The 15,008-nt window shown below is 46.3% G+C and overlaps 1 protein-coding gene across 1 annotated transcript; it reads right to left on the bottom strand.

Annotated features, from left to right (window-relative positions):
• Nucleotides 1-2,303: 2,303 nt before the first annotated feature.
• Nucleotides 2,304-2,965, bottom strand: LOC133257196 (small nuclear ribonucleoprotein Sm D1-like). The gene has a single exon (XM_061432755.1). The coding sequence runs from the start codon at nucleotides 2,872-2,874 to the stop codon at nucleotides 2,515-2,517; it is 360 nt and encodes a 119-aa protein (XP_061288739.1). The 5' UTR covers nucleotides 2,875-2,965; the 3' UTR covers nucleotides 2,304-2,514.
• Nucleotides 2,966-15,008: the final 12,043 nt, after the last annotated feature.

Below are 15,008 nucleotides of genomic sequence, written 5' to 3'. Positions count from 1 at the left end.
TTTATGCATAGTCCCAGTATAATCAGTATTTGCATCCCCTTTCACTCTTAAAAATGTCACGGTTTGGAGGCTAAAAGTTTCACAGTCACCCTAGAGATGAAGCACAGTCATATGAAGAGAACTTAGAAATCCAGAGTGGAAATACCATCAAATGTTGAGTAAAGAGTTGTTATAGTTTCTGAGAAGGGAAACCGAGGCTCCGGGTATTTAAGTGGCTCCCCAGGACCATGAGGCCTTTGGGCATCACTGGAACTAGTATCTGAGGTTCCTTCCCTTACCAGCCCCATCACACATCTCTCCCCATGGGGAAAATGAGGCTTCCAAAGAGGGAGAGAGATACCCAGCAGTAGAGACAGCACATCCCAAGAAAGTCTACTTTCATTGCTCATCAGTTCAGTTCAGTTCAGTTGCTCAGTTGTGTCCGACTCTTTGCGACCCCATGAATTGCAGCACGCCAGGCCTCCCTGTCCATCGCCAACTCCCGGAGTTCACTGAGACTCACATCCATCGAGCAGTACTACCCAAAGTACAGTCTGTAGACCAATGTCAGTTCACAAACTTCATTACAAGTCCCCAACAAGGTGACTGTCAGATCAGATCAGTCACTCAGTTGTGTCCAACTCTTTGCGACCCCATGAATCGCAGCATGCCAGGCCTCCCTGTCCATCACCAACTCCTGGAGTTCACTCAGACTCACATCCATCGAGTCAGTGATGCCATCCAGCCATCTCATCCTCTGTCATCCCCTTTTCCTCCTGCCCCCAATCCCTCCCAGCATCAGAGTCTTTTCCAATGAGTCAACTCTTCGCATGAGGTGGCCAAAGTATTGGAGTTTCAGCTTTAGCATCATTCCCTCCAAAGAAATCCCAGGGCTGATCTCCTTCAGAATGGACTGGTTGGATCTCCTTGCAGTCCAAGGGACTCTCAAGAGTCTTCTCCAACACCACAGTTCAAAAGCATCAATTCTTTGGCACTCAGCCTTCTTCACAGTCCAACTTTCACATCCATACATGACCACTGGAAATACCATGACAAACAAAAGGTTCAAAAACATTTTAAGGGGGCACTAGGGAGAGTTATGGATTTTAGACTTGTGGAAACTACTTGGCATTTACACACACCACAGTTTCTGAATGTTGAATGGAAAAGAGTTCAGGGTCTGTGTGTGTGTGCTGCACAAGGGGAAGGGGCAAGAATGTGTCTAGCTGACTGCATTTTAGAGGCCCAAGTATATTATTAGAGGTTTTGTCTGGGGCCTTGGCCCTGCACTGGCCCTGCATCTCCCACACAGGCTCATTCCCAGGCTTGCCAAGCTCCTCCTGTACCCACGTTCCTGATTCTCCTTGTTGAGGAGGAAAAAGGTGAAGGCTCCCTTATCGTCAATGTCTTTTGCCTTTGTCTGAAGAAAGGAGCTAACTGAGGGACGTCTGGCTTGAGTGCCCATGTTTGGTTTAATTATTCACCCTTTGTGTGGTTAACCCCACCACCCACACCCGGAGATGTCCCAAAGCACCCTGCTGATCGGGGAGTTTTCTTCTGTCGAGTTTAAGTGCAGCCTGCAAGGGAGGGCAAAGCAGTGGGGCAAGCAGAACAGAGACCACTCTGAAACCCCAAGACTTTCCCCAGGCTTGACAGAGGGGGCAGAGAGGGAATCCCCACAGCCTGGGGGACTGACAAAGACAAGCCAGCAACATCCCAGTCACTGACATCTTTTTGCATCTTGTCAGAGAATAATTTTCAAAACATCAAAAACATGGTTCAACACAGATGACCCTTGAGAACATTATGCTAAGTGAAATAAGCCAGTCATAAGCGGACAAACACTGCAATGATTCCATTTAAGTGATGTGTCTGAAATAGTCAGATTCACAGATCTAGAAAGTAGAATGGTGGTTGCCAGGGGCTGCTGGGAGATGGCAGAGAGAAGTCATTGTTCAAGGGGCTGCTGGAGGGGGCAGAGAGAAGTTATTGTTTAAGGGGTATAAACTTTCAGTTCTGCAAGATGAAGGGGTTCCAGAGATCTGTTTTACAACGTAGATATCCTTAACGCTACTGAACTGTACGCTTAAAAATGCTTGAATTTGATGATTTTTTTTTCCAGTTTTAACCATCAACACAAACATACACAAAATCAAAAACATGACTGTAGGGATGGCACAGGGAGTGTCTCAGGGAGGATGAAACTGTTCTGTATCCTGATTGTGGTAGTGGTTTCACTCTTTAAATGGATTAAAGTGCATAGAACTGCATATGAAAAAATTACCATATACCAATTTCCTATATGGTAATTTTTTCATTAAAAATTTTATTATTTTTTTGTGTGTGTTACATTTTTGTTTATTAAAAACTGCTACAAACAAACAAAGCCTGTACAAAAAACTTGAACATTCTTCCCTGTGAAACAGTAAGCTCCAGCAACATTATTGCTTAGGACTTCTGCCTTGGTCTTAATCTTCCTCTGTCAGGTATCCGTCTTCCTGCCCCACTACTTTGAGATAGTAGTCTTGAGAGACATTATCGCCTAGGACCCCCTCTGCCTCTGCCTCGGCCTCGGCCACGTCCTCTTCCTCGGCCTCGGCCTCTTCCTGCAACAGCTTCCCTTTTCTCAGACTTCACCTTTGGTTCCACATCCACGAGTAGTGTATCCAGAGGTAAGCTGTCTGGCAGAATAAAATACCGAATGTTATTTCCTCGAATACTCAGTGTTTCCAGCTGTACAGGTTCTCTGTTCTTCAGGGTCATTTTCACTGCTTTAAGATGTGTGTTCATACTGACATCTACACCTGTGATTGTTCCGTGGACTTGTGTTCCATTCTTTAATTCAATGGTTACAGTTTCGTGACTCAATTTCATCAAAAATCTCACGAGCTTCATCCTAGAGGCGCCGTCACCCTTTCGGCCCGATAGGACACGAAATCCGACCACCGAGAGCCGAGGTTGGGCGTATGAATGGCCGTAAACACTTACTCTCCTTTTTTCATTAAAAATTTTAAAACATAGCTTTTATACAAATGTACCATGAACCTATAACAAAAATGTATTTCATTAATTAATGAAAGAACCAGAAGGAGGGTTCAAAATATGACAGGAGATACTGAAATATTTATAATAACTGAAAGGAAGAGTATTGAAATGATTGCTAAATTATGGTATATAAGATAAAACCTTGGTCACTTGATTAAAATATTATCTGCATCACTGTATAATAGTCCTGCATTGCTATTAGTTTTCTACACTTTCCTTATAAAGTTGTAAAATACCCTAATTAATAGTAAACACAAGTTAGACAAAGATCTGTGGTGGTGATTTAGTTACTAAAATCGTGTCCTCTTTGCAACCCCATGGACTATAGCCCACCAGGCTCCTCTGCCCATGGGATTTTGCAGACAATAATAAAGGTCTGCTCCCACAGACAACATTGTAACTCCGATGGTAAAGTATCTGACTGCAATGCAGGAGACCCATGTTCGATCCCTGAGTAGGGAAGATTCCCTGGAGTAGGAAATGGCAACCCACTCCAGTATTTTTGCCTGGGAAGTCCCATGGACAGAGGAGTCTGGCGGGCTACTGTCCACTGGGTTGCAGAGTCGCACACAGCTGAGCAACTGACAGTCTCACTTTGTTTCCCGTAGACAGCCAGATAACCCACCGAGGGCAGCACTGCTGGGTGACTCCCACATCCAGCGTGACTCCAGGGCTTGCAGGAATCCCTCTGGTCCCATCCGCTAGTCTTGGACAATTTTTCCTGTCTAGATGAAGGGAAGCAGGGGGCTATCAGGCCCAGAGCTGAGCCAGGGAGGAAAGAGTGAATGGTGCTATCAAAGAAGTGAGGGCCAGAGATACTGCCCCAGCTGGTCCTCGTCTTAGCCGAATATCAGTTTTCAGGAATATGGGCCTTGAGAGGAAGGACTATAGGAAAGAAAACCAGGAAGTGGTTGTTGGCTCCCAGAACCACCAGATCACCCTCAGACCCACCAGATGCATTCTTGCCCAGGATTCTAGACCCAAGACAGAGCGGCTTCTGCTTGGGCCTGGCCTCTCTCCCTCCAGGTTTCACAGGCACCATCTGATCTTGACTTCGGGTGGATCCCTCTACCTCCTTCCCCAGGCACTGGAAGTGGGACTGTTATGGGGCTTCCCTAACCCTAGCTGCTCAGAGGGCAATGCCAGAGTAAGGCCATAGCAGACCTGGGAGGATCTGGCCTCCCTGCTACACCTATGGCCGAATGGGGGTCAAGGTAGGAGGGGAGGGTGGTCTTCCCAGCCAGCCCCAAGCTGACAGGTGAGTGCAGGTGGACCCGGGAGACTCCATGGCCCCTGGTGGCTGCAGGGGCCTTCCTTTGCAGGGAAGGACAATGTGGAAAATGTGTGTGGCAAAGGTCAACTGGAGCCTGTAAACAAACGGCTTCAAGAAACCTGGGGCCTGGTGACAGGACTGCCTGGGCCAGGGTCCCTCCAGGCCAGCCAAATGCCCTTTTACAACTCTGGTCACAGTGGGGCCCTGGAAGCAGCTGACTTCTTCACCTCCCAGGAGACTGTGAATAGAGGTGATAAGCTCCCCTCAGCACTAGGGCCAGAGGCCTTTCTCCCAGGGCTTAATAATTCAGGCCTCTCAACCTAGCGGGCCCCGCCTACACCAAGGCTGTGAGCCGAGGCCGTGGTGTCCATTTCCCCAGATCTTCCTGCACACGATCCCAAAGCCAGCTTCCCTCACCTCTGAGGTTATGGGGGCAGGGGGAGGGGGCGGGGAAGTCTTAGGCCAACTCTGTCACTGATAAGACCCTCCTTAGCCCCATCCGCCAGCTCTAGTCATCCTGACCGACCTTCAGCCTTGGTCTCAGCTGCGGTCCACCAGGCCCTGGGGGCCATCCCAGGTCTGGTACTGTTCTCAGGCAGCCACTCAACCCTTCCCTTGGGAGGCTGGAATCACACCTCACTGGACACAGTTCAAAGAAGGAACGGTCTCATTACCCTTCCTCCCTGCCCTTCTCCTTGGCTCCCCACCCTGTTTTACTCCCCCCCACCCCACCCCACAGCCCCCACAAACCCCACGCACCCCCCACCCCTGCCTCATCCCAGCCCTGCCTCATCCCAGCGCTGCCTCATCCCAGCCCTTCTGTTGTCTCCAGACCTGAATTCACTGCTGTGGAGGAGGGCCTGCATAATGGCAGGTCTCTGGCCCTCCCCTCCCTTGAGCCCCCAGACTCTGTTCTGCTGCTGTCAAGAAAGCCCCAGACCACTGAGGGAGAGTGGGGGTGGGGTGACAGCTCTGTGGCCTGAGTGTGGGGCAGCAGGGAGGGATCCTATGAACGTCAATCCCTCGGGGAGGGCAGAGGAAGGGGTGGGTTCCTGGCATTCCTGTCAGGGGCCTGAGACAGGGAAAGTGGTCACTGAAACAGTGTCCACCGCAGACACAGGCTGGTGGGGGGTAGGGCCCATCACTGATCTGGGTGCTGGGTCTCCCCACCCCCACCCCCAAGCAGGGGTGTGAACAGATCAAAGAGAAAGGATCCCTGGGGGATGAAACTTTTCACAAGGAGCTGAACAGAGGTGTTGCTGTAGCAGCAACAAAAAACAGTCAGCTCACTCACGTGGATCAGGTAAGAAGCCTTCCGCCTTGGCACGTGCAGCTGCCAGCAGAGGTCCTGGCAGGGGCAGTTCAGGGCTTGTAGAGAGATTGGGAGGGACCTGGGTGGCAACCAGGAGAAATCTGGGAATGCAGAGAGGGGACGGGGTCCCTAGAGGACCCCCAGGGAGCCTCCTCTCTGGGAGAGCAGGAGCCGTCTGGGTGGGGCGGGGGCTGAAAGTTTCTGGGCCTCTTCAGTGAGAAAGAGCAGCGCGCTGCTTTGCTGACTTTGGCACCCAGACAGGGCCTGCTGAATGAGAGGCAGAGGAAACACCACTTACACAACCTTAGTTCACAGTTGAACTTTGGGAATGCCACAGCATGCCACCAATTCATAATAAGATCACTTTGATCTGAGGCTGCTCTATAGTTGATCTTCTCACTAAGCCTCCTTTTCACTACAGAGAGTCCCCACCCCTGACCAGCAGGGGTGCCAGGCCTGGGCTGGCGGTTCACATTCTCACTGCCCCTTGTGAAAGGGGGAATTAGCACCCTGAGACAAGGGAGGCTCAAGGTCAAGTTACAGTTCATATAATCTGTGCCCATCTTGAGTTTCTGCCAAGCATGTTTTGGACCCAGATATAGGTTGTCACATTTCTATTCCATTCATATGAAATGCCCAGAATAGGCAAATCTATAGAGACAGGAAGCGGATTAGTGGTTGCCTGGGGCTAGGGGAGGAATGAAAGGATGGGGCCCTAAAAGGCCCAGGATTTCTTTTTCGGATGAAAATGGTGTAAAGTCGATTGTGAAGATGGTTGCACAACTCTGTGACTATCATAAAAGCCATGAATTATATAGTTTAGATGGGTGAGTTGTATGGTATGTGAATGATATCTCAATAAGCTAGTTAGAAAAAAAATTAATCTTGGCAGATTTTGACTCAAAAGATGATCTGTCATTTGGCAATGGTACAAAGGGCTATTGTCCCTCACGCTCACCCTCCACCCTCTACTCATGACCCTCACAGGAGCCAAGCCTTGGCTGCAGCAGGGTCCCACGGAACCCCATCGATGATGCCATGTTTACTCAGGTGGAGAAGGTTACAAAGGCCCAAGGGGCTTCCAACCTGCCTGCGCTGCCTGTGAGTGTGGAAGAAAAGTGAGCTGTTTAGGTTAAGAACGTGATAGGAAGAGAGGATGAGAGGCTCCAGTTGGAGGGAGGACAAAACTATGGAAGATGCCCTTGTACCACCCCAGGCTCGGCACCCAGAGCTCTGGGCTCGCACTAGGCTGGTGGTAAACAAGGCCTTCCTTCATTTCCAAAGAGAAGTCAACAGAGGACCTCTCAGAGTTGCACCTGCTTCTGTCTCAGGGTGGGTGCAGGGCCTTTGCATGGTCTCCTTAGAGGATAATGAGCCTTAAGATACTGATTCCCTGGATTTCCCTGGTGGTACAGTGGATAAGAATTTGCCTGCCAATACAGAGGACACGGGTTTGATTTCTGGTCCCAGAAGATTCCACATTCCTCAGGGCAACTAAACCGGTGTGCCACAACTCTTGAAGCCCGCAAGCTACAACTACTGAAGCCCTTGCGCCCTAGAGCCCGTGCTCTGCAACAAGAAGCCGCCACACTGAGAAGCCTTCGTTCATGGCCACTAGAGAAAGCTTGGCGCAGCAAGGAAAACCCAGCTCAATGAAAAATAAAAAATTAAATTAAAAAAAAATTTTTTTTAAATATTGGCTGAGGCCTGGGATGGCCACAGCTCCTGGGCAGGTAACCTCAGGCTGTCAACACCCTGGGCCAGGGCTCCAAATTTCCTGCAGTTCACCCGAATGACTGAACCAGGTCGTGCCAAGAGGTAAAAATGGTTGGGTGAAATGGTTGTCTGGACCAGGGGTTCTCAAAGTGTTATTCCAGGACCAGCAGCATCAGCATCACATGGGGACTGAGGAATGCAAATTCTCAGCCATCCCAGACCTATCAAATTGGAAACTCCAGGGATGGGGCCTAGCGATCTGTGTTCTAACAAGCCATCCAGGGGAAGTCTGATGTGCATTAAAGTTTGAGAACCATGACATAGATTCCAAGGTTCATGAGGCAGAGGGACATGTGCCTTGTTCTGGAGTGTATCCTCAGCTCCTTACTAGGTCTACTGGCATAGAGTTAACAATCATGGACATTTTTACTGAATGAATGAATTGTTTTAGCTCCACTTGTCACTAACTGCTTCTCTCCAACCATGTGCCAACCAGGACATTTGCAAGCTGATAAAAAGAGAAGGGTGTGGGTATATCTGATAATTCACTCTACCTTCTTGTTATTTCAGTTTGGTCTTTGAATTATTAAGGAGGACTCGCAGCCCATTTCACGTTTTCTTTTTACAGATGAGGCCTTGGCTCTTTGACAGATTTTCTTTTTTTCCTCCCTCCTGATATCCAGAAACAAAAGCACTTTCCATTTGATTTCAGAACCAAGCTCTCCCTCTACATTATCCTGACTCTGAAGGAAAAGGAGGATATAGCCAGAAGGATGTTTTTACCTTTTCAAGTTAAAATGTACCCACATTATTATACATCTGGTCCCAGGAGAACCAAGAAATAGAGACCAAGTATTTCTTAGAAATCTTGGTGTGGGCAGGCTGCACACAAGGAGCCTATCTGCTTCATTTCAGTGCTCAGTATGTGGTCAGAGGCTGGGTGGGGTCTGTGCCTTCCCTCATCTGATTCCGAATCACCAGCCAACTTTCAAATTCTCTGCTACTGCAACCTCCTCCTATTGCCTCAAGGCCTGGATTTCTCTGGGCTCAGACCTCCTGAAACCACCCACTTTGTCACCCAATCCAGTTCCCTTTCACCTGTAACCACACATATTTCAACTGGCAAGACGCTGACCTCAGACCAGCCAGGCACAGTGCCAGGACACTGAGATGCTGTCTGTTTCCAGAGCTGTGGCTATCTGCCACTGGCCCTCCCCTTACCAGGTTACACCACACTTGACTGACACACACTGACCACTGTCTGGGCCATCCACTGGACATCCAGCACCTTCTCTGTTTTGTAAACAAGACCTCTGCAGCAGTGTGTAACAGCTGACCATGTTGAGAAACTAACTGGCCCTTGTTTTTGGCCAGCTCTAGGCTCTTAAGAAAAAAAGTCAAGTACCCTCCTTCCTCCTAATGGATAACCCGTGCTTAAGTCCTGGGCTCTGAGTTTCCCTTGCCCAGAGAGGTGAGTCTTTGCTCTTATTGAGTGGCTAATGAGCTGGTGGGAGGACTTACAAGGTAGCTGGGGAGGGGAACGGCCCATAGTGCAGAAGGGAAGAGGGGCCTGAGTCATCATCAGGTGCTCCTGACACATAGGCAGCAGCACCCCAGGAGAGGTGGTGCCTTGAGGATGAGAGAGGGTGGCACCAGGGGCAGTGGCCGGAGATCCTCCAACAAGCTGCGTCCTCAGAGTTCAAAAGATGGGGAGCCAAGAGCCCAGAGGAGATTGTGAGGGCTGTGGAAAGAGGGCACTTGGGGACGCCACCAATGTCAGCCTGAGACAGGGACTCTTCTCAGGCCTGTGCAAGCCTGTGGTTCCTCTGCACTCCCACAGGCTGGGTGGAGAATGGACGGTAGGGAGATGGAGTGGGAGGGAAAGGAGGGAACCCCAACAAAAGACAGAGACTGTCTTTCCTACCAAGCCTAGCAGGTGGGGCCAGGTGAGATGTTTATCATTTCTCACACTGGAGCGGGGGGATCTTGAAGAAAATTTCACCTCTCCAATAGACGATGAGCTCCTAGAGACAGGGGTCACTTAACACCACCGCAGTACTTAACAGTGACAGGCACCCATATTATCCAGCAATCCCACTCCTGGGCATATACCCAGGAGTATATATACTATACTTCAACTATAATTCAAAAAGATATACATACCCTTATGGTCACAGCAGCACTATTTACAATAGCCAAGACATGAAAGCAACCTAAATGCTCACTGAAGATGAATGGATAAAGAAGATACAGTGTGTGTATATATACACACACACACACACACACACACATATATACAATGAAATATTACTCAGCCATCAAAAAGAATGAAATAATGCCATTTGCAGCAACATGGATGAAACTAGAGATTATCATACTAAGTGATTAAGTCAGAAAAAGAAAAACAAATACTATATATATCACTTAGATTTGGATTCTAAAATACAACATGAAAAGAACCTTTTTTAAAAAAGTGGGTATGTGCATGTGTATAACTGATACTTTGCTGTACACCTGAGACTAACAGCATTGTAAATCAACTATACTCCAATAAAAATTTTTTTTAAATGCATACAAATGAACATATCTATAAAACAGAAACAAACTTATGGACACAGAGAACAGACTTATGGTTCCCAAAGCGGGTGGGGTGTAGGGGAGAAAAGGAATGGGAGTTTGAGATTAGCAGAGGCAAACCCTTACATATAGAATGGATAAACAGCAGGTCCGACTGTATAGCACAGGGAACTATATTCAATATCCTGTGACAAACCATAATGGAAAAGAGTACGAAAGAAAATATATATGTATAATATGTATAAGGGGTTACTGTGCTGTACAGAAGACATTAACACAACATTGTAAATTAACTATACTTCAAAAACCAAAAAACCAAAACACTGACAGGCACAAGGCAGGGATGAGAGAGCCGGGAGTATGGCACGTCTACGTGCTAGTTTTCTTCCTCCTTCTCCTTTGCTGTCCCCCTCCTCCCCTTCTTTGCTTCTTCCTCTTCTTCATTCCCCTTCTCTTCCCTTCGGTCCTCCTTTTTTCCTTTTCCTTCTTTTTGCTATTCCAAAGATCTCTCCTTTTCTTCCACTTCTCTTCAAAGCAACTTGTTAGGTGTAACTTACACACATTGAAATGTACCCTTTTTAGTGCACCATTCTATTGGGCTTTTTGGCTTATAAATATTTATTAAAATTGAAAGCTGAATTCCCTGGCGGTCCAGTGGCTAGGGCTCTGCGCTTCCACTGCTAGGGGCACAGATTCAGTCCCTGGTTGTGGAACTAAGATCCTATATAGTGCATGCAAAACAGACTTCTATGGATTTTTATAGACCCATCACAATCAAGTTACAGAACATTCCCATCATCCCCAAAGGTTCCCTTATGCCCCTTTGCAGTCAGTGCCTTCCCAAACATGCAGTATCGCTGTTTTTCTGACAGCTTATTGGAAAACATGTATGTATATGGTGGACTTTGGTTTCAGACCTGTTTCCAGCATTGGTGTAAACTATGAAGGATCCCAAAGTAACCAAAAGAACCTAAGACTTGCTGAATGGTCACATCAGTTTCTGTGCGTCCCCATAGGAAGGAAAAGAAAGGAACCATTCCAGGCAAACTATACAGAATTATTGTGTGGATGTCTCCAAATGAGAAATCTAACTGAAGGAAAGATGCCTTCTCTGTTTTGGAGGGCACGACCCACATCAGGCCCCAGGGTAGGCTGGAGTTCTGCGTAGACTCAGGGATGAGGACCCTTAGTCTCAGAACTTCTCCTCCATGGCAGCACCTAGCCCCACTGCTGAGACTCTCCCAGACCTGCCTCTGTTCCACCTGCCATCAGGAATCCTACCTTAGACTTGAATTTTCCCTCTATAATCAGGACCCACCTTTGATTCTTTTCCTTCTGATAATGTGCCCCTTAGCCAGGGCCAGAGGGATGTCTCCCACTCCAGGAGAGTCACACCTGGCCAAGTGGGGGAATCCTGCCAAGAATTCACCAGCCAAGGAGCCAACACCACGATAGTGGCTCTGCCTTCAAAGGGCTCCAAAGAGACCTCTGTACAGCCACATCCAGCCTTTATCCTGATTCTTTCATCCATTATTACACAAGCAACCCTTGTCATTACAAATAAATCAGAAATATGGAAAAACAAAAAGAAAGCAAACAAAATCCCACCAAGTGGCAAAGGACATAAACAGACATTTCTCTAAAGAAGATACACAAATGAACAAGTACATGAAAAGATTGTTCAACATCATTAGTCATTCAGGAAATGAAATTCAAAGCCACAATGAGGCATCACTTCATACCCATTAGTATGGTTATTACCAAAAAACAGACATTAACAAGTGTTGGGACTTCCCTGGTGGTCCGTGGTTAAGACTCCATGCTTCCACTGCAGGGGACATGGGTTTGACCCCTGGTTGGGGAAGATCCCCCATGCCTCATGAAGTGGCCCCCCCCCAAAAAAAAGGAAGAAAAAGAAAGAAAGAAATTACAAGTGTTGGTGAGGGTGTGAAGAAATGGAAACCTCATATATTGCTGGTGGAAATGTAAAATTATGCAACTGCTGTATAAAATAGTTTGACAGTTATTCCAAAAGTTAGATATAGAATTACCATTAAAAAAAGTGAACGTGTTAGCCATTCAGTTGTGTCTTGACTCTTTGTAATCCCGTGGACTGTAGCCCGCCAGGGTCCTCTGTCCATGGAATTCTCCAGGCAAGAAGACTTGTGGGTTGCCATGCCCTCCTCCAAGGGATCTCCCTGACCCAGGGATTAAACCCACGTCTCCTGCAGCTTCTGCATCGCAGGTGGATTCTTTAGCACTGAGCCACTGGGGAAGCCCCAGGGAAGCCCAGGAATTCCACTCCTTAGTACATAATCAAAAGAATTGAAAATAACTGTACACAGAATAATTTGACTCAAATATTCATAGCAACATTATTCATGATGGCCAAAAGGTAAAAACAATCCATATTTCCATCACTTGTCCAATAAACAAAATTTGGCATATCTGCACAACATAATCTTATTTGGCAATAGAAAGGAGTGAAGAATTGACACACTACAACAAGGCCAAAACTTGAAGATGTTATGCTAAGAAGCCAGACACAGAAGATCACCTATTGTTTCATTCCATTCATAGAAAATGTCCAGAATAGGCAAACCCATAGAAACGGAAAAGATTATTTGTTGCCAAGGGCTGGGGAGAGGAGTAACTGCTAATAGCTATAGGATTTCTTTTTCAGGTAATGAAAATGTTTTGGGATTAAACACTGGTGATGCACAACTCTGTGAGTATACTAAAAACTACTGAATTTGACACTTTAAAATGGTGAAGTTTTAAAGTGAATATTGAAGTTTATAGTATGTGAATTATATATCAATCAAAAGCACATTCTATCAAGTAACCATAAGCATTGAATACTTAGCTTTCCAGGTCTATATTACATATATATGTACTTTTCACAAAGAGATTATAATATTTACATTATTTGTTACCTTGCTTTTGTCACATAACATTTTTGGAATATCTGTCAATAAATTGTCTACTCTTATGGCAACATATATACTGTCATACAGTTAAAACAATTATTTAGCCAATCCCTTATTGTGAGATATTTAGGTTGTTGCCAGTTTTTAACTATGTATCAACAGCATCCTTGAATATACCTCTTGATTTAGATTTCTAATTATTCTCTTAAGATAAATTTCCAGAGGGAGGACCACTGGAATTTCAAGATGTTGAGAGAGTAACTTGCCACCCAGAATTTTGTGTGATTTGTGGGCCCACTCAGAAAGCCTTCAGATCTTCTTCAATGCTAGGCACTTTTATTCATGCATCTTTGCTTATTCATAGGTGGAGGAAAGTGGTACCACATTCCTATTGGATTTCTAACCACTTTTTGCTGCCTGCCCCTTTCTTTTGCACCAAGACAATTTGCTGCTAAGTTGTCACATTTCATTTTCTAGACCTCCAACCCTCCTAAGCCATCTTCTCTTTGGTGGAATATTTATCCAATATCTATATATTTATTGAATACCTTTTTACTGGATTTGTATTCTCTTTATTTTCTTATTTATTAGATATCTTTACACTCATTTTATTTTTTTAATATTCATATTTATTTATTTGGCTGCTGAGCATGCACACATGCACACATTTGGCTGCACCAAGTCTTGGTCACAATAGGTTGGATCTTTTTTTTTTAATTTTTAGCTACTTTATGTGAACTCTTAGTTGTGGCGTGTGGGATCTAGTTCCCAAACCAGGAACCAAACCTGGTCCTCCTACATTAGGAGCCTGGAGTTTTAGCCACAGGACCACCAGGGAAGCCTCTGTTCCCTTTGTTGTTGTTGTTGTTCAGTCAACAAGTCATATCCGACTATTTGTAACCCCTTGAACTGCAAGATGCCAGGCTTCCCTGTCCTTCACCATCTCCCTAAGTTTGCTCAAACTCATGTCCATTGAGTCAGTGATGCCATCCAACCATCTCATCCTCTGTTGCCCCTTCTCCTCCTGCCCTCCATCTTTCCCAGCATCAGGGTCAGCTCTTCACATCAGGTGGCCAAAGTATTGGAGTTTCAGCTTCAGCATCAGTCCTTCCAATGAATATTCAGGGTTGATTTCCTTTAGAATTGACTGGTTTGATCTCCTTGCTGTCCAAGGGACTCTTCTCCAGCACCACAATTTGAAAGCATCAATTCTTCAGCATTCAGCCTTCCCTATTCACTTTAATGTTGATCAAGTGTCTCTTTTGTTGTGTCCTAATTTACTCTTCACAACACCCTCGGATGTAGGTAGTACATCTCCTTCACAGATGACTGAGGCTCAGAAATCATTGACCCTACAAGTTACAGAGCTGAGATTCAAACCCACCACTGTCTCATTCATCCATGACTGTTTCATCTGCAACTCAGGACATGGGATCATGCCCACCCTTCCCTGACGGTCTTTGAAATCTTCCTAAGACTTAGAGTGTGTTGACTGTACACATGTCACATGCTCTTCCTGAGGATTCAAACAGTCCCAGCAACAATTCCCTTGATGTCCCCACATCTGAGAGGGCAGGAGACCCCACGCTCAGATGCCCAGGCCCTGAAAAAAGGCCTTATACCCTAAGTCCACCTTGATGATCATCATTGGAAGTCAATTTCCTCAAAGTATACAGCTCAGAGCTCAAAGCCTCACAGAAATTGAGCCCCAGGATACCCACAAAAACAAGAAGCATTTTTGTAAGAATGAGGTTTCATCTAAATGGTGCCCAAAATGTTGATACTTATGGTACAGTGGGCAGTTTTCCACAGCAACTCAATTCAAGACCAGTGTGTATTTTATAAGAACTTGGCTCCAAAGACACAGAGTTCCTGTAAGTGAAACAGGAGTCACTGCAGTCAGTTTGCAAAGCTCTGCAGAGCAGGTAGATGAGGAATCCATCTCAGGGTGAGGAGCGAACCATATGCCTAATTAAATCTGATCTTCTGACAACATGCTAAGTCAACTGGGGTCACTCACTGCAGTCCCACTCTATAGACTAAGAAATCAAGGATCCCAAATTAAATGTGACTTGGGATGTCAAGTAGAGCCTAGACAGTGGCAGGGCTTCAGCCCCCAGGTCCCAGACCTTCCCGGGACACCAGGAACTGAAGGATGCTATTAAACTACAGATCA

This window comes from Bos javanicus, chromosome 11 (assembly GCF_032452875.1).
Source record: "Bos javanicus breed banteng chromosome 11, ARS-OSU_banteng_1.0, whole genome shotgun sequence".
In the NCBI taxonomy this organism is placed as follows: Eukaryota; Metazoa; Chordata; class Mammalia; order Artiodactyla; family Bovidae; genus Bos; species Bos javanicus.
This window is presented reverse-complemented; position numbering and strand designations above follow the sequence as displayed.

Coding starts and splice junctions, on each gene's coding strand:
- LOC133257196 (XM_061432755.1), bottom strand. CDS start 2,874: ATGAAGCTCGTGAGATTTTTGATGAAATTGAGTCACGAAACTGTAACC.